This window comes from Lepidochelys olivacea, assembly GCF_965140295.1.
Source record: "Lepidochelys olivacea isolate rLepOli2 genome assembly, chromosome: 12".
NCBI lineage: Eukaryota > Metazoa > Chordata > Testudines > Cheloniidae > Lepidochelys > Lepidochelys olivacea.
Window position 1 is genome coordinate 17,580,637 of NC_140422.1, and position 23,620 is coordinate 17,604,256.

General features: G+C 44.7%; 1 protein-coding gene across 1 annotated transcript in view; it reads right to left on the reverse strand.

Moving 5' to 3' along the window:
* LONP2 (lon peptidase 2, peroxisomal) overlaps positions 1–23,620 on the reverse strand; it is a 90,911-nt gene that overhangs the window by 19,806 nt on the left and 47,485 nt on the right. The window contains exons 10-12 of the mRNA XM_084644892.1: positions 22,192–22,318; positions 20,572–20,702; positions 7,796–7,938 (exon numbers count right to left, since the gene is read on the reverse strand). Of these exons, the coding sequence (XP_084501018.1) occupies positions 7,796–7,938; positions 20,572–20,702; positions 22,192–22,318 (401 nt within the window). The remainder of the gene's footprint in view (positions 1–7,795; positions 7,939–20,571; positions 20,703–22,191; positions 22,319–23,620) is intronic.

Here is a 23,620-nt window from a genome sequence, read left to right on the forward strand (position 1 = left end):
GACAAATTAGCAAAAACAGTATGCAAACAGGTGTATTCCTTTTCCCAGTTGAACAACCTCTTCTAGAACTATTTCCAAATTGAGATAACTGAGAGAACTGATGAAAGTCATAAATCAAAATGCTGGGATCTCTTTTTTTTTTTGGTCTGTAACCTGAATAAAGAATACAAAGAAATGCAACCATTTTGAAAGGATTGAAGAGCCACTCTTCTTGATGGGAAACTGGTGTGTAGCTATGTGTGTATGTGTAATGAACTTTTGTTGGGATACACAGAGAGAGTGTCCTTGTTGACACTGCAGTATTTAAAGCCATCGTTTAGTTTTATCCCCAAATTTTTATAACTATGAAATCTTCACTAGCAACAGAGCAGACTTGTCCAGTCAGTGATCACCATTTGTATAGATCAGAGCTTTGCCTAGGCTTTGAATCCCTTGAATATTTAAATCCATGGGTCACTGTAATAGCTTTAGAAATATCTGCACTTAGAGCATTAAAATTCAAGTAATACTCAGGTGATCCCTTCAGATTCTACCCTTAAGACCAAATTTTCAGTGGTCAAAATACATCTGTATAATTAAGAAGATGATATAAAATGTTCTTTACTTGAAAGACCCTTCTTATATTTCACTCATTTCTTGTTTCAAAAAGCAACAGGATCCAAGGAAAGACAGCACAAGCAATTCCTGTAAAAGCTGTAGACAACATTACAAATAATTTGATGGCCACTTACAATTAAACACAGTCATATCAACACTAGGTGAGAAATTTGAAAGGCACCATCTTAAATCAAACACTCTCAAATTGTCATCTGCCCAAATTCTATAGCTGGGGTTGGCATGGAGATTGCTGTGGGACTGAAATGAAAGGATAGAGACTGCTGAAAGGCAAATGATTTTGATTTAACAAGCAAGTTCCTCTACTTCCTACTTCCCAATGTGCAAGTGCAGAGGTCAAAATTCCTAATATGAGCTTATCCCACCAAAGACAGATATAAATTTACATTATTACCCAGCATTTCGCTTTGAGTCCTCCTCCCTTCCCCCAAATTCTCTCAGCTTTCCCTGCTACCATTAATCACTTTTTCATCATCCTTTCTGACACATTCAATCCCATTGTTTCCTCCTCTTTACCAGTCTCCTCATTTCCTTTCTCTCCATTACTACCAATCTCTTCATCCCTGACAGGTTTACACTCTGCACTCCCACAGCTCGATCCCAAACAATTAACTCATTTTCCTCCCCAGTCCATGCATCCCCAGCTGCCTCTTTCTCTTCCAAATCCCTTCACAGTCTGGCCCTCCCATCGCAGAGAGAGGAAACTTCAGGGACAAGCTACTAGAAGCAAGCATTTCACATCCCATTAGTCTCCCGTTGACTTTTATTCCTTATTGGTTCATTGCACCCTACTCCAGAATTAAGGAAACAAACATGGCTCTCTGCATCAGCAACTGTTTTACTCTCCTGTGGTACTAGATGCTGATTTATGGAGTACTACAGCCACCATTTGCTGATCAGTAAAAGACAGTTACCTTTTCCGTAACAGGTGTTCAAGATGTGTTGCTCATGTCTATTCCACAATAGGTGTGTGTGCTTGCTATGTGCACCGGTGCCAGAAGTTTTCCCCCTAGCAGTACCGGGGGGGGCGGGGTGCCCCCCCCCGCGACCCCTGGAGTGGCGTCTGCCTGGCATGGTATAAAAGGAGCTGCGCACTCCCCGCACTCTCAGTTCCTTCTTGCCAGACAACTCTGACAGAGAGGAAGGAGGATGGGATGTTGAATAGACATGAGCAACACATCTTGAAGAACACCAGTTACGGAAAAGGTAACTGTCTTTTCTTCTTCGAGTGATTGCTCATGTGTATTCCACAATAGGTGATTCCAAGCTATATCTGTTGGAGGTGCGTAGAAGTTCACAAGTTTCCAGGACAGAGGACAGCCCTGCCGAACCCGGCGTCATCCCTGGTTTGGGGGATGACTGCATATTAAGAGGGGAACGTGTGAACCGAAGACCACGTGGCTGCCCTACAAATGTACTGGATGGGGATGTGGGCCACAAAGGCAGCAGACGAAGCCTGCACCCAAGCCAAGTGTGCCTTCACAATGGGTGGCTCAGAACCTGCCAGCTCAGAACAGGAACAGATGCACAAAGTGATCCGATTGGAAAGCCGCTGAGTGTAAATCGGCTGGCCCCTCGTGCGCTCAGCTGAGGTGACGAACAGTTGAGAGGACTTTCTGAACGGCTTGGTCCGCTCGAGGTAGAAAGCCAGAGCCCGCTGCACATCGAGCGTGTGGAGACAGCGCTCCTCGCTCGACATGAGAGTCTTGGGGCAGAGGACCACTAGAAAAATGTCCTGACCCATGTGGTAGGGGGAGACCATCTTCCGGAGGAACGCTGGACCTTGTCTTTATGAAAGACTGTGTACGGCAGCTTGGAGGTCAGAGCCCTAAGCTCTGAGACTTGCCTGGCCGACGTGATTGCAACCAGGAACACCACCTTCCACGAGAGAAGAGACCAGGAACACGTGGCCAGTGGTTCAAACAGGGGCCCTGTGAGATGAGTCAACACCAGGTTTAGGTCCCACTGCAGGACCGGGGGTCTAGAATACAGAAAAAGATGGTCCAAACCCTAAAGAAACTGGCCAGTCATAGCATGGGAAAATACTGTGTGCCCTTGCACCGGCAGATGGAAGGCCGATATGGCTGCCAGGTGCACCTTGACTGATGAGGGCACCAGGCCCTGGGCCCTCAAGTGGAGGAGGTAATCAAGGATAAGCTGGATCGGGGCGGTCACCGGGGAGACACCCTGGTCCATCGCCCACCTAGAAAACCGAGACCACCTCACCAAAGAAGCGCAGTGAGTGGAGGGCCGTCTACTTTTGAGGAGGACGCACTGAACCTGTTCTGAGCACGCTCTTTCCTCTCCACGTAACAACTGAGCAGCCACGCCGCGAGGTGAAGACCCGCCAGGTTGGGGTGGAGGAGCCGGCCCTGGTCCTGAGAGAGCAGGTCCAGGCGGAGCGGCAGCGGCCACGGCAGTGCTACCACCAGCCCTGTGAGGGTCCCGTACCAATGCTGCCTGGGCCATGCCGGGGCAATCAGGAGGACCTGGGCCTTGTCCATCTCTATCTTCTCCAGGACCCTACTGATTAGAGGGAATGGGGGAAAGGCGTAGAGAAGCCGGCCTGACCAGGACAGGAGAAAGGCATTGGAGATAGCGCCCCTCCCCAGGCCCCCACTGGAGCAGAACCGGGGGCATCGCCAGTTCTGCCGAGTCACGAACAGGTCCACCTGGGGAGTTCCCCACCTTCAGAAGAGCCGGTGGGCCACTTCTGGGTGGAGGGACCACCCATGTTGCGAGGAAAAGTCCCTGCTCAAGCGATCCACCCTCTCATTCTGGGTGCCCGGTAGGTGGAAGGCCTTCAGGTGGATGTCGTGGGCTACACAGAAATCCCACAGCCTGAGGGCTTCACGGCAGAGGATCGGGCCCCGTCTTGCCTGTTGATATAGAACATTGAGGCCGTGTTGTCCACGAGGACCCGATTACCTTGCCCTCCAGGTGCGAGCGGAAGGCCATACACGCCAGCCGCACCACCCTGAGCTCCTTGATGTTTATATGTAAGGTCAGGTCTTGAACCACCAGCCTTAGGTCTGAAAGTTCCTCACATGGGCCCCCCAAACCCAGGTCCGACGCATTGGACACCAGCTCCAACAGCGGGGCCCTGTCCCTGAATAGGACCCCTTGGAGCATATTGTTTGGGGAGGACCACCACCCTAGGGAGGTGATCACAGAGTCCGGCACGGTGAGGACCTTGTCCATCCTGTCCGTGGCCTGGGAGAACTTCGAGGCCAACCAAAGCTGGAGGTGCCTCATGCTGAGTCTGGCGTAATGGACCACGTACGTGCAGGCCGACATGTGACCCAAGAGTTGTAGGCAAACCCTGGCTGTTGTCACCGGGAAACTTGTGACTGAGTCAGTGAGACCCTTCAGGGTCTCGAATCTGTCTGGCAGGAGAGAGGCCTTGGCTGACACTGCGTCCAGGAGTGCCCCGATGAACTCTATGTGTTCGACCGGGACTAACGTGGACTTGGTGTTGTTTACCAACAGGCCCAAGGCGGTGCACTTGTACAGGAGTGCCACGTGATCCCTCACCTGCAACCGGGAGGTGCCCTCAACAAGCCAATCGTGCAGATAGGGAAATATCTGGACCTACCCTCCCTGCCCTGGCTGTCTGAGGTAAGCTGCTACCACCGACATCAGTTTTGTAAACACCCTGGGGGCAGTGGACAGACCAAAACAGGAGGACCATGAACCGGTCCCACCACGAAACAGAGGAAGTTCCTGTGCCCCTCGAATATGTGGATGTGGAAGTATGCATCCGGTAGATCGAGGGCAGCGTACCAGTCCCCGGGATCCAGGGAGGGGATGAGGGAGGCCAGGGAGATCATAGGGAACTTGAGCTTCACCATGTACTGGTTCAGACCTCGGTGGTCCAGGATGGGCCTGAGCCCCCCCCTTTGGCCTTCGGGATATGGAAATAATGGGAGTAATATCCCTTGCCCATGAACTCCTTGGTCACTGCCTCTATTGCACCTAGACCTAGGAGCATGCCCATTTCCTGCTCAAGCAGAGCTTCGTGCAAGGGGTCCCCCAAGGGGGACGAGGGGTGGTTGGGCGGGGAGGAAGTAAACTTGAGGGTGTAACCCCGAGAGATGATGGTGAGGACCCATCAGTCCGAGGTTAGCCGCGACCATTCTGGGAGGAAAGCAAACAACCGGTTGAAGAAGGGAAGCTTTATTGTGGGTGGATCCCTGAAGAAGACTGGCGGGGTGCCCCCAAGCGTCCCGTCAAAAATGCCTTTTCCCTGCCTGCTTGCCCTTGGAGGACCCAGGCTGGGGGGAGGCTGAGACTGTCTCTGAGGGAGTTGCTTATAGTCCTGCTGCTTCTTATGGGCGGCCTCGTACTTTGGGAGGGCGGCCTGGGCGGGAGTTTGCTGCGGCTTGAACGTAGGTTTTGCCAGAGCCGGGACATAGAGGCCCAGAGTCTGGAGGGTCGCGCGGGAGTCTTTCATGCCGTGCAGCCTTGTATCTGTTTCCTCCGCAAACAGATCTTTCCCGTAAAACGGGAGATCCTCCAAGGAAGACTGCGCCTCACTGGACAGCCCAGAGAGTAAGAGCCATGATGCTCATCTCATGGACACCGCGGAGGCCACTGATCATGCGGCCGTATCTGCAGCATCCGAGGCTGCCTGCAGGGACACCCTAGCGGCCGCTGCCCCTTCCTCCACTAGCTCCTGGAACTCCTTCCTATCATGCTCCTGGAGGGAGTCCTCAAACTTGGGCAGGGAACCCCACAGATTGAATTCGTACCAGCCCAGGAGAGCCTGATAGTTTGCCACTCATAACTGGAAGCTCGAAGATGGATAAACTTTCCTTCTGAAAGAGTCCAGTCTCCGAGAGTCTTTGTTCTTTGGGGTCTGGGCTGGCTGACCCTGCTGTTCCCTGTGATTGACCAACTTGACCACCAGGGAGTTGGGTGCTGGGTGGGTATACAAGTACTCATGCCCCTCAGCAGGTACAAAGTACTTGCGTTCCGCCTTTTTAGAGATGGGGGCCAACAAGGCCGTTGTTTGCCACAGGGCATTTGAAATCTTAGCCACCCCTTCAAGGAGAGGCAAGGCCACCCTCCCCGGTGCCAATGAGGACAACACGTTAAACAGGGAGTCGGAGGGCTCCCCCATCTCCTCCGCCTGGAGGTGGAGGCTTGCTGCCACCCTCTTTAAGAGTTCTTGATGGGCCCTGAAGTCCTCCTGTGGGACGGAGGGGTGCGGGGCCACAATCGCCTCCTCCAGGCAGGGCGAAGAGGCCGGTGCAGTGCTCTGGGTGTCTACCAGCACTGGAGGGTCCTCCACCTGGTCAGACTCCGGGCACGGTGCCAAGGACGCACGTCCCATCACCTCCTTTCTCGGGGGTCTGGAGAGGGAGGCCAACGGTGCTTCTGAAGCTCCGGGGGCTGCACCGGAGGCCATGGTGCCCAATGGTACCATTGGGCCAGCCACGACACTCGGTGCCACTGCACCTGCTGTGGCACTGGCGGGGCCGGCTGTTTGGGTTGGCTGGCCTGGACCATCGAAGGACGGCTATAAATGGAGACCAGGCTGGCGTAAGATCTGCTGCTGGCTCTGGACCGGGAGGAGCAGCGGTGCCGGGATCTACAACTGCCACAGGACCGCGATCTCGCTGTGGAGGACCGGTACCGGCGGTAACAGCTGCTCCGCGAACAGCCTCGATGGGTGGACCTGCGACGGCAAAACACCGGCGATCGACGCCTGGGGCTGCGAGGTCTTGGCAGAGACTTGGAGCAGAACTCCAAGCAGGAATGGTGTCAATGATCGTGCCGTGATTGACTGTGGTAACCTCTCCGAGATGAGGACTGATGGTGACGCCTGACGCGGTCCCGCCAATATTCGCTCCTTGAGGACAAGTGGTGCTGCAAGTCCCGGCCGGATGGAACCCAGACAGACATTCTGGTCAGCGTTGACGGCAATCCACCTGGACTCTGCCCCAAGTGATCGCTGGGCGGTGATCAGCATTGGGAATGTTCCCTCAACCGAGACTGGTACCGGGCTGGAGGCGACTGCAGAGATCCCAGCAGCAGCTTGCCTCTGGAGCACGAGGCCGACATCGGCGGTACTCCAAGCACCAGCATGGACATAACACCCCGGCCATCTGGAGGGCTTCAGGCGTGGATGGCAGCTGGACATCCAGAGAGGCCGGGTTACTCCGCTCAACATGAGTCGGAGGCCTGGGGCCCGGTGGTGATCGAGGACTGCCCGACATGGGCCTAGCCTCTGTCCCAGACTTCCCTCGGAGCCACTGTGAAGAGGGAGTCTTCCTGGCCCTCTTGGCATGCCCCGTGGATGGGGAGCGGTGCCAACTTGTCGATGGCACCGGAGGGTCGCCGGGTACCGACGCCACGGTGCCAGGTACCAGTTCGGAGCAGTGTGTCGGGGTCAGCGCCGACTCCATCAGGATGGATCGAAGCCTAGTGTCCCTTTCTCTTTTGGTCTTAAACGACTTGCAATACGGGTTTCTCCCAAGCAGCGCAAACAGTCTGCGTGCAGGTCACTTCTTGGCATAGAACGCCTACAGGAGCCACACGACTTAAACCCTGGCCCGGGCTCACCAACTAACTCAACTGCTAACTAACTACAGGTACTAATGCTGAACAAACAAATAGTTCTGGGGACGAGCTACAGCAAAGCTGGAGCAGAGCAGTTCTGACACACCTTCACTGGCGGCAAGAAGGAACTGAGGGTGGGGGGACTGCGCAGTTCCCTTGTACTGCACCAGGCAGGCACCACTCCAGGGGTTTGTGGGGGGCTCTCCCTCCTACTGGTACTGCTAGGGGAAAAACTTCCGGCATCGGTGTACGTGGCAAACACGCACACCTACTGTGGAATACACATGAGCAATCACTCGAAGAAGAACATGTAGTCACCTCATAGGACTATTATACACTACCTAACAAGTATACTCATTTATTTTTTCACCTAAAGAAATTCAATCTTGTTGCATGCAGTCCAGATGAAAAGGTGCTTAGGTACAAGGATCATGAAAGGAGGAAACACAGTTCTATCAAAAATACATTTTGATACAAAAATATACAAAATACATCAGGAAAAAAAAAAAACACACCCTACACAAAATCAGTCACTAGCGATGGAATCACTATGGACAAAAATATTTTAAGTGAAAAGTAAGAAGCTGCCAGACAAAGAAAAATGAAAGACTGTTACCTCCATTTCATATATAGGTGGCCCCAGGATATCTTTTAAGGCATGGAAATCAATTAATATCGGCATTTCAGGTGGCAGAGCCAGATCGGGTGTGTCACTGATTGATTCAGTTTTTGCATCTTCTGAGACATGCTCTCTGCAATCTAAGAAAAGAAAAGCTCACTTAGGGTTTGTAATAGTATTTCTTAACACACAGATGCAATTCTTTATTACCACAGAAGAAAACACACTCAAAAGATCAGGATAATTAAAAGAAGTTTATAAACAAACCTAAAACATTTAAGTCTTTCAAAAATATGCACTTGTTAGATAAAAAAATATTCAAGACAAGATTATGTGTGCTCCAATTTTACTATTATGCTTAAACAATCAGAGTTATTTTAGTAGCTTAGAAGGGATAATGTTAACTCAGAGATGAGGATGGGAGATAAGGAGTAATGTTGACCTACAAATTATTTCTTAAAACTAGGTTGTTTAAAATAGTAAGCCATTTAGTTATTGCATCCACAGAACAAAATGAACAAAGTTTGCTTTGGGATTTACATTCTCCCTCAGATACATGCATGCATGGTCTTTGTAAGGTCTGATCATAGTTAGTATACCATTATCTAGAAACAGATGCTCTGCATGTGGAAATAACATGCTTATAGTTATGTCTTTTGCTAGTATTTTGTAAATATGGTCAACATTGCATAGTATTGCACTCTTTTTGAAAGGGGCCAAGGACTTGAATATTTAATTGGCAACACTCAGAATAAGTTCTATAAAATAAAGCAACAGTACTTGGACTATGCCTGTCAGCAACCACTGGCTGGAAATGACAGTGGAAGATTAGTGCTATCAACTCTGTGCCTTCAAGACATGAACAAGCTGTTAATTATTTTTAGTAGATGTATAATTTGGTCTTTTTTTTTTTTTTTTTAAGAGACTAAATATTCAGGGAGCATAAGCACAGCTTGTTTTTGTCCTAAGTCAAGATATTTTAGTCAAAGATTCCCCCCCCCCCCAAGCAAATATATGATTGCCACCTGAGTATTTCCGCCTGCTTTTACTCTACCTAGTTCTCTGTATACAGCTGAGGCATACACAGAGGCTTCTTGTAAACAAATCAGTAGTAAATTGCTAAGGCCATCTGCCTTATTAAAAAATAAGCTTCTGTTTTCTTTGTGCTTAAATAACCCAGTTGAGTAAGCCCTCTTCTATATACTGTAACAACAACATAAGGCACTGAAGACTTCCCCATCTTCTACACAATTAACTTCAACTCTGACCTTTTCTTATGTATTATTAAATTTATGTTAAATGTTCCAAAGCCTAATTATAACCCACACCATTTTTTTTTTTAACTCCAAAGATCACACTTTCTCACTTCAATGGCTTAACAAATAAGTGTGTGCTGAATATGAGGAATCCACAAAGTACCAAATAATCAGATTTGCGTTCATTATAAACATATGCATGTGCACATAAAGGCGCAGCCATAAATCATAACGTAGGTTACATGACACTCTACCTAACTATTGTTTGCACTGTTTTTGTAGACATGTTGGTCCCAGGATATGAAAGGAGACAAGGCATGTGAGGTAATATCTTTTATTAGACCAACTTCTGCCGGTGAAAGAAACAAGCCTTTAAGCTCCACAGAGCTCTTCTTCAGGTCTGGGTAGTTGATCTTCTCTCACTGATCTACCTGCCTAGAAACAATTACAGTAACTCCTCACTTAAAGTCGTCCCAGTTAACGTTTCGTTATTACATTGCTGATCAATTAGAGAACATGCTCATTTAAAGTTGTGCAATGCTCCCTTACAATGTCTTTTGGCAGCCGCCTGCTTTGTCCACTGCTTGCAGAAAGAGCAGTCCATTGCAGCTAGCTGGTGGGAGCTTGGAACCAGGGTGGACCGACAGTCCCCCCATCAGCTCCTCATTCTCCTAAGTTCCCTGTGCGGCAGCTGTCCAGCAGGCTATCAAGTCCAGCAGGCTATCAATTGCCGGCAGTTCAGCTGTCCCTCCCCGCACTGCCTTATGTTGCTCCTGCCCTCTGCCTTGGAGCTGCTCCCCAGCACCTTCTACTTGCTGTGCGGGGGCAGAAGAGGGAGCTAATGTCAAGGTGTCCCCTTCCCCACTGCTCCTGCACCCCGCTTACCCCATCTTCCATAGAACGGGGCGGGGAGGGCGGCGGCAGAAACAAAACAGGGCTCAGGAGGGAGGGAGCTTCCTGGCAGCAGCTGCTGTCTCAGCTTGCTGATCAACTTAAAAAGGCAGTGTACTTAGAGTGGGGTCAGCTATTTAAAGGAGCAATGTGCATCTCTCTGTCTGCTATGCTGTCTCCCCTCCCTCCATCTGTGCTGCCTTGTAGAGTGTGAGGCTACATTAACAACGTGTTAACCCTTGAGGGCTCAGCCAATTGCTAGTTCATCATTTAGCTGTAAGGCATCCCCTGGGAAATATCCCACCCTCTGAATTCACCACCTCAACCAAGCTTCACAATCATCATCGCTGTGTACCAGTATTAAATTCTTTGTTTAAAACTTACACACACACACACCCCACCTCAGTACTATGGTAACAAGTTGCTGATCCTGAGCTGAATCACTGCATGCTGGTGCAACAGCAGCCCTGGTATTTCTGTAAGCATTCTGTGAACAAGGGGCTGGACAATGTACGGCAACGCTTCGAAGGGGTCAGTACATCTATTCTTAACCTGCAAGGTAATACCAGGGCTGGCACTGCCCAGAGGGGAGTGCTTGCTTCGGTGGCTAGCAGACTGGTGGCATCAGGCAGCTGACACCCAGGTAAGCATGTCTCCCTCTGCTGAAGGCAAGAGGGTTAGAAGGTGATTCTCAGGCCTGGTCTACACTGGGGGAGGGGAGGGAATCAATCTAAGATACGCAACTTCAGCTACGAGAATAGCGTAGCTGCAGTCGACGTATCTTAGATCGACTTAGAATCACTTACTTTGTATCCTCACTGCGCGGGATCGACAGTGGTCGCTCCCCTGCCAACTCCGCTTCCGCCTCTCACCGTGGTGGAGTTCCAGAGTCGATGACAGAGCGATTAGGGATCGATTTATTGCGTCTACACTAGACGCGATAAATCGATCCCCGATAGATAGATCACTACCCGCCGATCCAGCAGGTAGTGTAGACGTGGCCTCAGTCTTGGTAACTTTGACAAATAGCTTCAAAGCTCTTAACTTAGACTATTTCTGTGTGTATAATATTTCTGTGTGTGTGTGTGTAATATATATATATATATATATATATATATATATATATATATAGGCTTTTGTCTGGTGAAAAAATTTTCCCTGGAACCTAACCCCCACACTGCCATTTACATTAATTCTTTTGGGGAAATTGGATTCGCTTAACATCATGTCGCTTAAAGTCACATTTTTCAGGAAAATAACTACAATGTTAAACAAGAAGTTACTGTATTCAAGAATTATTTAACATTATTAGATTCAATGGGAAAGGATAAACTCAAATCTTCAAAATAATTAGGTGGGGAAAAGGAGAGGGAGGGATAGAATCTAGTTTGTTCAAATTTAGCCTGAAGTTAATGGAATAAAAATAAATACATACATACATCCTTTCAGTTTATGTGACAGAAGTGCCAAAGCCACGACAGGAACTTCATACTTTGTGCTGGGAACTACATTTTCTGTTCTATTATTATGACATTACTTCAGAAATAAGAATTGTAATGTTTAAGTATCTTAAACAAGCTCAACCAGAAGAGGTAGCCTGTTTTAGATTCAGACATACTCACAAATGAAACTAGAGTTGCTCTTCCAAAGCCAGCCAAGAAAGGAAGAGATTTTGTTTCGGATTCTGAATGGCTCAAGTTTAATATCTGACCCCAAATTATAAATAGTTCCTTTTACAATACCTCCTTAACTAAGGAATATAGTGCTAGACGCAGCCAATTAAGAATTTTAATGTGCAGAAACTTATTTAAAATTGTTGCATACAGATGACAGTATATACTTAAAGTTTATTATTAAACAGTCCCATAAGAATAAAAGGACTGACAGGGAGTTCAGTTTTCAAGACTGCAGGTTTGTTTGTTTTTTTTTTTTAGGAACACAATGAAAGTGAATAAGCGGAAGTTCTGTGCAGTTTGCTCATGCTGTACCAATAATTTCTGTCTTCTGATAAACCATCCACCCAATACCAGTTTCCACACAACAAATCTGGTTAACATCAGCTAACCTGATGTTTCACAGAGATTTCTCGTTATGCCTGTTGACTAGAAGTGAGATGGAAACCGAAGAAAACTTGAAAATAAAATTTAAACAATATTTAATGTACCATGCACTGATTTGGTGCATGGCTACAAAAGGAGGACAAGAATTTTTTTCAAAAAAATCAGCATAAAATCAGAGGGTTTTTGTCCTTAAATGCAAGGAGTAGAAAATGGCAACATTCTCTTCTCCTTAACTAATTTACAGTATTTACCTGCAAGAGCCCCACAGTATGAGAGACCATAGACCTGGTATTCCCTACATGCCTCCAAATTAAGAAGGAAATCCACAGAACTGCTTTACAGGTGGCAGTTAGGGTGAATTAGAAGACGGTGGTGGTTCTCTCTTCCTCAACCTAAGGAGAATTTTGTGGGAAAGCTGTTTAGCACCAGTGTGTTTCATAATGCCATTCCACAGACAGTATTTTACTGTACACAGATAAGGCACATGAGATTAATTTAACAAACACTGCTATCATTGGATTGCCATGCAGTTATTATACAAGTTTAGTCTTTACTCAAAATATTCAATTATCCTCATGAACTTGATGAGGAGGTATTAGAAAAACTCAAGAGAAAATTAGGTTCAGGAAAGTGAACTGCTCCACAATTTTCCACACGTGGTCCTTAACTCATTAAATATGTGTTTGCTTATGTTTTTGTACTGACCAATTCACACACACAAAAGCATTTTTGGCTATAGCTAGCAGAGCTGTTATTTCCACACTCCCCCCTACATCTCGAATTAATAGGGTGAATTTAAGCACTCATGAAGGGTGCTGGATTAATGATCCTGTGGAATGAAGTTCTCTGTTGATGTAAAATTATCATGCAGGTATTACATGACTGAAAGGGTTGCAGCACTTGACTCAGATTCAGGAGATCTGGGTTAAATTCCTGAGAGCGTCACAGACATCCTGTGTGACCTTGGTCAACTAAGGATCCTCGTCTCTTACTTTTTGCCTATCTTGTCCATTTAAAAACTTAAGATCTTTAGGGCAGGGTCTGACTCATAATACATGCATGTACAGTGCCTAGCACCATGGAGCCTCAATTTCAGTTGAGGCCTCTAGGCATTAGTTTGTAGTACAAATAAATAAAATAAAAAATATAATTATTCTAAAAACAAATTCTCTTCATCAATCAATGCTTACTCTGTAAAAACAAGCTTCAAACCAACCAAATATGTAAACACCATTTCCTCTTCTTTACAAGTGCAGACTCTGAGCCCCCATAATGTCATTCATTGCTTTTTTCTCCAGCTCTTTTCAGTCTGCTGGGGTTTTCAAGAATACCCCAGAGAAGTACTTTTTCTTAAGCCTCTCTGTTGCAAGGATGAAGGCCTAAATTCTTCTCTCAGTTACACCAGTACAGACCCAGAGTAACTCCTGTGATATCAGTGGTGCTACAACTTCAGATTTCCACTGGAGTAACAGAACAGAACAGAACAGAATTTGGATCATAAACTATTCCTTCTAAAGCAATCTTCTTCTAGTGGGAAGAAGTTGGGACATCTGGACCCAACAGACAGCCTAAGTTATCTAATGCATCATTTTCTTGTGTCCAGCATTTTACTCTAAAGCTTAACTACATATTCAGACGTCATTCCACAAATGTGCTTTTTTTCTTTCAAAGGCCCAATCCTCAAACTCACACAAATACTACTCCATCTTGCAAACACGCACATGCACATTTTAAGCATTTGAGTAGCTCTGCTGTCTTAAAGTTAAGCACATGTGTAAACTCTTGCAGGATCAGGGCCTTAGACATTTCTCAAAAGGTTAGGGTTCAATTAACTTCAATGGGAGTATGTTCATATGAGTAAGGGCTGGTTGCAGGATCAGCCCTCAGGTTTGCACAGTATTTTTAAAAGTTGGACATGAACATCTGATACCAGAAAGTGGCTCAGAATCAATAAAATACTTCAATTTGTTTTACAATTATTCGTTTAAGGATATTCTGGTCTTGGTATCATGCTTTATACAACACCCCAATACATTTTTGATGTTGATGTCATGCAAGAAAGTATTGACAAAATGAAACACTAAACGACAAATAGTTTGTTCACACAACCAACTTTTTTGACAGCATCTGGGCTACTCTGGCCTATATAAGAAAAAAACCTCAACAAACAAAACCAAGAGATTTGGGAAGCAAACCAAGCATTACATTTTTCTAAGATTCCTTAAAGTATATTAACCACAGTGCAACTTTATTCAAAACTTACAAGTGCCTGCAGCTATACCACCTTGGGATTTACTCTCAGACTGAATGAGCCAGCTCCCCAGCACAGTGTTTAAGGAGGCCCTTTGCTGCTTGCAGTGCTGTTTTTTTGGGACAGGATATAAAACAGAAGCCCTCACCACTTTTGCAAGAAAAGGGATGTTAGCCCAAGTGTTCTAAGTTCCCATACACACTACAAAAACCACCATGTTTGTGACCCAAACATTTAACCAACAGATTAAGATTTTAGCCCTTTCTTGAATTCTCATCTCTTAACACTGAATGCGTTACTTATCACCTCAGAAATGTAGCACTTTACAGATGTATTTTACAAGAGAGTTTGGCAACAGAGTGTTTTTATTAAACACATAAAATTCAATTAGTAGTTTAAAATAATTTGCTAGGTGACAATAGTAAGGATGGTGCATTGCGTACTCATTAAAAGTATCATTAGTTAAGTAAAATCAGATTAGATAGTTACCATAGCAAAAAATCCAAACTCAGGCTAGGAGCAAAAGTTCGAACATAATATAATAAGAACTTTATTATACAATTACCAATGTTCCTACTAATGTTCAGATACAAGCTCTTTTGAGAAGAGAATTATATTATTTTGTTTAACTGATGTTAAGGAAATGTATGTTCACCTGACAGACTGAATAAAAAAAAAATCAAAACAAAAATACAGATAACATATATTTTTAAAATTGATGACATGCTTCAGAAAATACAGCTGGGTATAAATACATTAATAGTACAAAATAAACCCCATATTTTAAAGATGAGTGCACCATTTTGATTCTAGATTAGCAAAGATTAACTTTAAATCCCACTTGCCTTCTAGACTCCTTTTCATTATTCTGTGTTTGCCTGCTGCCACTTTAGACCCCACAAAGACAACCGTTCACAGCTCAGTGATTTTGGGTCTGCTCCAAATAGTGTGTCAACCAAAAATACTAGTGTTTCACCCTGTTTTGAAGCGTATAGCTTGCAATTACTTTTCTAGCTGGCAGGAGCTGCAAGTCCAGCACTAATTTTACACTGTAAATAACTCCCTTACTGGATTACTTCAACTTTCTAATACAACTCCTTTTTTGTTCTGCAAACTAACAGTAAATAATTTATAATATATGATGTTATTAAGCTAGTTTTTAACTGTTTCATTAGAAGTTGTGATAATCAGGGTCCAGACACCACAAGGGAGAACAGAAGATTTAATCCCCCCAGAAATAAGCAGTTAAACCAACTGATAGCATACTGTGTTATTTAACTGTAAGAATATATTGAGTAAAATCTTTTATGAACGCCTGTAATGCAATGAACTTACTAGTCATTATGAGATATCTATACATGTTATGGTTGTGAAGGTGTGTGCGCATATATAGAAAATTGTAACTGTGGTGCAACTTTGCAAAAACTGTAAAGCCTGAGGTTATGTTTATTTTCTACATAACTTATATATGTTTGCTCTCCCCCTACTATTTCATCTTTGAATCTGTGGTTTTTCTATTAAATAAACTTTACTATTTTTATCCCAAGCAGGTTTCTAGTGCACAAACTGTGTGGAGTGTGAATGCCAAAGAGAACTGATAATTGGGTGGCCGGTTTCACGCCTTGCGGGGTGATGAACCAGAGGGGAACGGTCTGAGTATCTTGTACTTAAAAACTCAGGAAGAACATATTTGGTGAGACCTGGTACTGGACGGGATGTTGGTGTCACCCTGAAAAGAGTAACTAGGCTAGTGAGAGCCAGGGTTAGACCTTTTGCTTGTGGGAAGGCTTTTGGTGTCAGGTTACTGAATCATAGCTGCACAGCACAAAGGCACCCAAAGTTACAGGGCAACTGATGACAGAATCCCTTATTGATCTGGGTGGATCCCAAAACATCACAGAAGCCTTGAAAAATAATGAAACATTTTTCATGAATCCAGAAATTACAGAGGCTCTGGGAGTTTTCCGCCTTCCTCTGCAGCGTGGGGCACAGGTCACTTGTGTGGTTATTACTGGTATTTCTTATCCAAGGGATATTATTTCAGAAGCAAAAATAAATGGTGAGAAGACATGAAAAAACTCTTAAAAACCCTATGAATGAGCAGCTGATTTTAACATTTACTACTGGATAGAGATATTTTAAGGAGGATGTATTTTTATTAGAGGGGCAGTATGGTTTAGTGAATAAAGCAGTTGGGTGGGAATCAAGATACCTGAGTTCTATTCCCAGCTCTGCCATTGGCCGGCTAGCTGACCTTGGACAAGTCATTTCACTTTTCTGTGCCTCCATTTCCATTTGTAAAATGAGGATAATGGTACTTACCTTCTTTGTAAATAGCATTGAGATCTACTGATGAAAACTGTTATACAGGAGCAAGGTATTATTGTGAGTGGTATAAGCTATTATGCTACTTAGCAATCTAGGAAGAAAGCAAAAATTTTTGCTCCAGAGAACAGAAAAGTGGCAAAGAGATAAAGCCACGAGGCATGTAGTAAAGCCCACTGAAGGTCTACTTTTTACAACATTTTTCTACCATATCCCTATTGGAAAGATGACATTCAACACAGACACAAAATGCCTGCTCTCAAAGCTTCATCATCCTGTCCCACGGCAAAGATACAACCAAACTTTATTTGTACTTCCTCTTACAAAGGGATGTTGAAGTAAAGAACATAAAACAATTTTAAACAAAACAAAAAGAGAGGACACAGTCAGAACAAAATATTAAAGACTTTACAGGGGTTGGCGTCACCCTCTAGTCCAGTTTGAGAGGAAAAATTGTCACAATGCCAGCGGCTAGCAATAGCTGCATCAACATCACTAGTGCCAATGGAAAACTAAGTAGTAAAAAAAAGCCTGGAAATTAGATAAAAGTTCAAGCAGTTTGAGTTAATCATATGTTTCAACTACTGTAAGAGTAGTATTCTCTACCATCCTGCCCCGAGCCTGCATTCACTGCAGAATGGTTTCTCCAGTGCAATTTACTCTGACAACTTCCACCACCTTGATTTGACTAAACGCTTATGGCTGGAATCCAAAAAGCAAAGAAGTTTTAAGAACCAAAAGAAATTAAAACAACATACCCTGCTGATAATACTTGACAGGCTTGTAATCTGCTCTTATCTGAGTAAATGGCTTGCCAAAAATAAAGGTTGCTCTCTCCCTCTTCCATTGTTCAGCCTCAATATACTCTAGTCTAGATAAACTCTCTTTTCAGTAACAAAGCAGATGGGCAGGTATTGAAGTTTTTTAAAATAGCGAAAAAAATATTGATAGTACTGCTAATATGAACACTGAAATGCTTTAAAAAACTGATCTTTTTACCTTTCTCAAATAAGACAGGATAATCACAGACTGTTTTAGGTTTCCAGCTATTCCACAGCTACAACTTGTACCTTGTATAACTTCCATCTGTGGTTATTGCTTTTGGTCCTAATTAGTCTATCTGCTATAATAAATGACAAACAAAAAGTTGGCTAAGAAAGACGTTTGGAGAAAAACGGACTCTTAGCAAGATGTCAGGTCGTGGATAAGCACATGACTAACGGCAAGCTATTATTAATTTCCAAAGCCTGAGAAAAATGCTAGCATAATAGTGAAGTGAGAGCAAATTTATAGACAAGAAATCGTTTTCAAGCTCTCACCAATTCTCTTATCAAGTATTTGTATAGTCATCTCTAAAATTATCAGGGTTTACTACAGAAAAGAATGCTGAGACAATGACTGTATACACCACTTGGAAAGCCAAGTTTACTGACTCAAATCTGATTTTCATATTCTTCATGCTATTTTTCCACGACAGACCAATTCACACTTTTTTTTTTAAAATAAAAAGGGTTCTACCAGGCATGAATAATGGACCTGGTTACCAGAAAAATATTTTTTATATATATATATATATATATGGACGTTATTCTTGAGATGCAAAACCCCTGTTATAGCACACCTGGAAAACTACCACATTTCTAAGCCAAATCCTGTTGTTCTTATTTAGGAAATACTCAGACTGCCACTCAGCCCACTGCCAGTCTGGGGTTCCGTCCACCAGCTCCTGCCAGCCAGGGTCCCGGCTGCCGGCCCCGCTCAGCCCGCTGGCAGTCTGCCCACATAGAATGGGTACCTACCTTCTCCATGGTTCTAGCCCATTCCCTTCCTCTCTCTCTCTCTGCACTGAGCTGAGGGTGGGAGTGCACTGAGCACAGGGCTTGGGGTGAAGGAGCAGGCTGGGGTGCAAGGTCTGGCCAGGAGCTAGAATGAGGAAGAGGGCGCAGGGTTGGGGCAGGAGGTTTGGGTGTGGAGTGCCTAGCTGGGAAGCTCCCATTTGGTGCGAGGGTCCAGGTGGGAATGTGTGTGTGGTGGGGGGGTGCAGGAGCTCCCGTTTGGTGCTCAGGGCGGGGGTGGGAATGTGGGGGGTGCAAGAGTCAGGGCATTGGGTGTGGGGGGCTGTGTATGTATGGGGGGTGCAAGGGTCAGGGTAGGGGGCTGGGGGTATGTGAGGAGGGTGCCGAAGTCAGAGCTGGGGTCATGGGGGGGATGCAGGAGATCAGGGCAGAGGGTGCTCCCAGCCCCCTGCCCAGAGTGGCTCACGGCAGGGGGCTGGAGGAGATATGCCCTGATTCCACCTGCCTTCCCCGAGGCCCCATCCCCACCTCTTCTCCGCCTCCTCCCCGGAGCAGGGAGCGCACTGCAGCTCCGCTTCTCCCCCTCCCTCGCAAGGGCCATCAGCTGATCGAGGGCAGGGAGGGAGAGGCGGAGGGGCAGGAACCCAGCACACTGGGGGAAGAGGCAGGGAAGTGGGGAGCTTGCCTGCCATGCAGCAGCAGCCGGCAGGACCAAGCTTCTTCACCCTGCCCTCGCGGGTGGGGGGGGGCGGAGGGTGGAGAAAAGCAGGCAGGGGCGGGCAGGATTTTTAATGGCATGCTGCTGCCTGCCGGGGTCCTGGCCGCTGGCCCTGCTCAGCCCGCTGCCGGCCTGGGCTCGACAGCGGGCTGAGCGGGGCCGGCAACTGGGACCTGGGAGGCAGCAGTGTGTCATTAAAAATCGGCTCCCGTGCTGTCTTTGGCACGCGTGCCATAGGTTGCCAACCCCTGGTCTAGCTCATTAACCTACTGCACCTGCCTAACACTCAGAACATTTCATACCAATAAAACAAATTTAATTACCAGTGTTTAATTGAATTTGGTGAACTTCTGCTATGCCAACGAAACAGAGGAGTGAGGAGAACCAATCTGTGTTAAAAGTTTGTTTACTATTCCAGCACAGTAACAAGATACTACTGCAGCAGTATGATGTTAACTACCCTAAACTTCTGTGTATTTTAGTACAGCAATAACTTTTCACAAAGAAACATTACAACTGATTGTTAACAGGTTAACAGTTGTGTGGGTTGCAGGGAACAATAAATCACTATCTTCTGTATAAATGGAAAATAACTATAGACTTGATAAAGCTGAAAGAAGTTACTAAAGTTCTGAGAGACCAATATAGAGTACTACTATATGCCTGGATCAAATAAAAAGAATCCCAGTACTTACAAAATGCAGAACAATTTCATTTCCACACTAAAAAGACTTTGTCTCTGAGGGGGAAAAAATCCTTGGCTTCCTCCAGACATCTAACGTAATAAAATGTCAAATACAAACTCTTGATCACTGAAGTGTCACTTCCTAGGGTTAGAAGGACACTGTTTCAACCTATCAGCCTCACCAAGAGCCCTCTTCTGTGACAGATGTATTGTCTCCTTAAAGAAGCATACAAAAACCCGGAACATCTCAGCGTCTACAAGCGTACACTCACATGTCAGTAGCGGCCAGATAACAGCACTACTGTGAGACAGTTATGAACTAACAGAGTGTTCTGGGTATAGAGATGGAACAATAAATAAAAAACTTCACAAAAATTAGAACCAGGCCATAGTTCAATCTTTGGTTGAAAAGTTTACATTCCATGAAGAGCAAAAAGGGATGCGTGAAAGTTTGTTTACATTAACAACCTGATTTGAGTGACTGAAATCCATATACAAATTTAATCACAGATATTGGAGATGAAAAAGGCCTATTTCGTTACCCAGTTAATCTTCCTAGCAGAGTGGGATTGCGCCCTACAACACATGTTCCAGGACCTGATTCACCACGAGTCACTCCAGTTTTCAAAAGTGTTATTCCATTGAAAAGCATTTTAAAACAATGCAGTTACAGAGACAAAAAACTCTATAGAGTAAGACAGTGGTGAATCAGGCCCCTAGTACTGGAGGCACTTCTCAAACATACCACCATGAATCTACTTTCTGATGAAGTATGGAAAAGGAACACAAACCTTCTTCAGTCACTTCAGAGCGATCTGGCTTTGTCTCCTTGTGGTGTCCTTCTGCCACTTTCACAGCCACTGCTCTGCAAATAGCTCCAAATTTCCGATCCAAAGAGCGGACTCCTGCCTCTCTAGTGTATCTACCACAAGGAAAATATTTTACTCTAGATTAAAGTCTATAAAGCAGAGTATCATCAATGATTGTTTCACTTAAACACATCAACTCCCCCCCCCCCAATCCTATTGCTCTATAGATACATTTTCAATGGTAGCTTTTTCTTTGTTTCTAGTTTAAAAGAAGATGCTGGAACTTCCCTAATCTGAGCAGGGAAAGGGAGAAAGGAGCACCTGTGTCTGACACCTACTCAGAAAATCTGCACCGTACTGAGGAAGACAGCAGAGGAAAACACAGCAGACCTGTGACCAACTCTTGATGCAAGAGACCAGGAGCAGTTTCAGGGAAGGCAGGGAGAAAACATTTTCTCCCAAGTAAGGAATACGCTGCTGGGGAAGAAATGGGAAGAGCACTTGTGATGTCCCTCGAACAGGAACTTCGGGCAGAAGATCAAACTTACCTTTCAAAGAAAGTGGTGGAGATGGGGGGGGGAGGGGGGGAGGTGCAAGGGAGCTCACTATGTATGTTATTGACGATGGTCTACAGTGCTCCAGGCTGCTGCCCTCTGCAAGACTTCCTTTGCACTTCCTACCTGGCATTCTTTTGATCTGCCACTCAGAGGAAGGAGAGAGGAGACCAGGTCTTCTCACACACCCCAGATCATCCTCTCCAGTCCCTGTCATGGCCTTTCTCCTCTTTCTGCAGTGTAAAGTGGATAGTGTAGCCTGCTACCTTCTCTACCATTTATGCAGGCCAATGTGGAGTGATCTTCTGTATCGCTCCACCCTCGTGCAAAATTTTCATCTACAGAAGTATGTGTGTAGTTTTTGCGCACCTCTAAACATAGGGACTGTGATCATCCCTCATCCTTGAGTGGCATGCGCAAAGCTGAGGTGGGAGGTAGGTTCCTTGTACCATCCTATCCCATCTGTGTTGCTGGTCCTAGTGCAGGTGCAATTTTAATATCCAAAACAAGTCAAGAAATTCAAAGTTATGTAGCCCACAGCAACCCCCTAACTTAATCCCCTTATGGATATATGTTCTATTCTGTATTAATTTTATAACCTTAATATATATCTGGAGCATTTTGCATCAGTGGTATTAAAAAGTGGTGGAAAATTATGTACATGACTTTCTAATATTTAAACTTTTATTTTTTTTTGTAAACCACATTTCTACAAACATGCAACAGGTAGTAGATTAAGATAGTGGTTCTTTACACTAGTGACACTGACAAGGATTTTCCAACCTAGGCATAAACAAATCTTCCGCTAAAACAAAAAGCAGCAGGTGACCTGCTAGAAGCAAGTTTATAAACAAACAATCGTGCATATCGAGACACTATGACAGCAAAACAACTGGAATATTCTATACCATTAACTATTCAGTTTACAAAGTAATCCCTTCCTCACGAATCTTGTGGAAATGCTTTATGGTGTCACATTAAAAAATTTCTATTAATGTACCACAAGAAAAGTAATCTAGAGCCTAAAAGTAGCGAACAGCACATTTACCTGGTGATGATGTCCAGAGTAGTTACTTGTGGAATCTGAATCTGCTGAGGAGTCAACCCATGCTGTTCTAGCTGTTTAGGGATTAAGTGTCTATGTGCAATTTCTATCTTCTCTTCTTGTGTATATCCTTCAAAAGAAAGCATTTCATTCATCTTCTTACCTATACTGTACCAGGACGTCAAACTTCTTACTAAATTAAATGAAAAACTGAGAAAATTTAACAAAGTAAGGAGCTAGTTTACTGAATTATATTCAAAATCACTCTCAAACTCAAATAATCCCAGGAGTCAAGGTGAATTGTTTGTCCAGCTAGACAGTTGTTTTAAATTTCCAAAGCATACTCTGTAAAAATTGCTGATTTTTGCTTAGATCAGGCCTTGGATTGAGAGACTCCAAAGGTTTGGTTTCTGCCATGCCAGATGGAATGAACAATCAATGAAAGCAGAAAATGCTTCTGAAGTATATTATGGGGAAACTTCACATCTGTCCGTATACTCTATAGTTACTCTGCTGATAATACGAGAACAATCATTTATTTATTTACTATGATCATCCAGGGCATAATTTTGAAAAAAGCCTCTAATTTCACAGGCACAGTCAATTACAGGTGTAACTATGTTTACACAGTATGTTTATGGAATATGTTATGTTATATACAACAAACATAACTGAATCAGATATCTGATTTTTGGTTACAAGTAGCTCTTACAACATTCAAGTTTGGCAGCTGGATACCAGAATTATCTTCATTCAAACCTACAAGATTTCAGATGCAAAATCAGATCCCAATCCTGCAAACATGCACGTGTGAGAGTTTACTCACCCAAACAATTCTACTGGGATTTATATGAGTAAAGTTATGCACATATGAATTTGCTGGATTGAGGTCTTAGAGAGTAAACTGAGACTCTCTTGAAAATTGGCTCTGTATTGTCACGTAAAAAGTATCAGAATGTAAAACGTAACAAAAATAAAACCACCAAGAGATTCCTTTCCCCACAAGAATTAGCGGGCACTCAGGAGGAGCTTTTTCTGTGTAGATCAGTGCACATTTCAATGTAGTATCTAGCTGTACACATCCACAGATCTGTGGCCAGCTAGAATTTAATGGATGTCACTATGATTTCTGCAGTGGCCATTCAACATGGATAGAACTCCAATCTTCCTGCTGCAAAGCAAAAACTCTCTCTTGTGAAGAAACTATTAGCTGACAGCAGGATAGGACAGATACACATCAATCCATTCATTAAAGTTCTTCACAGACTGTACAGTACTGCATCTGTCACAAACTATGTCACCTACTTAGGCCTAGATTTTCAAAAGTGAAACCTTGAACATCCCCCACACTGAAAATCAGGACCTCTGACAGAGTCTCAAGATGGACACCCAAAAATGGAGGCAATCAAATTAATTAGTTGCTGTAGAAAGT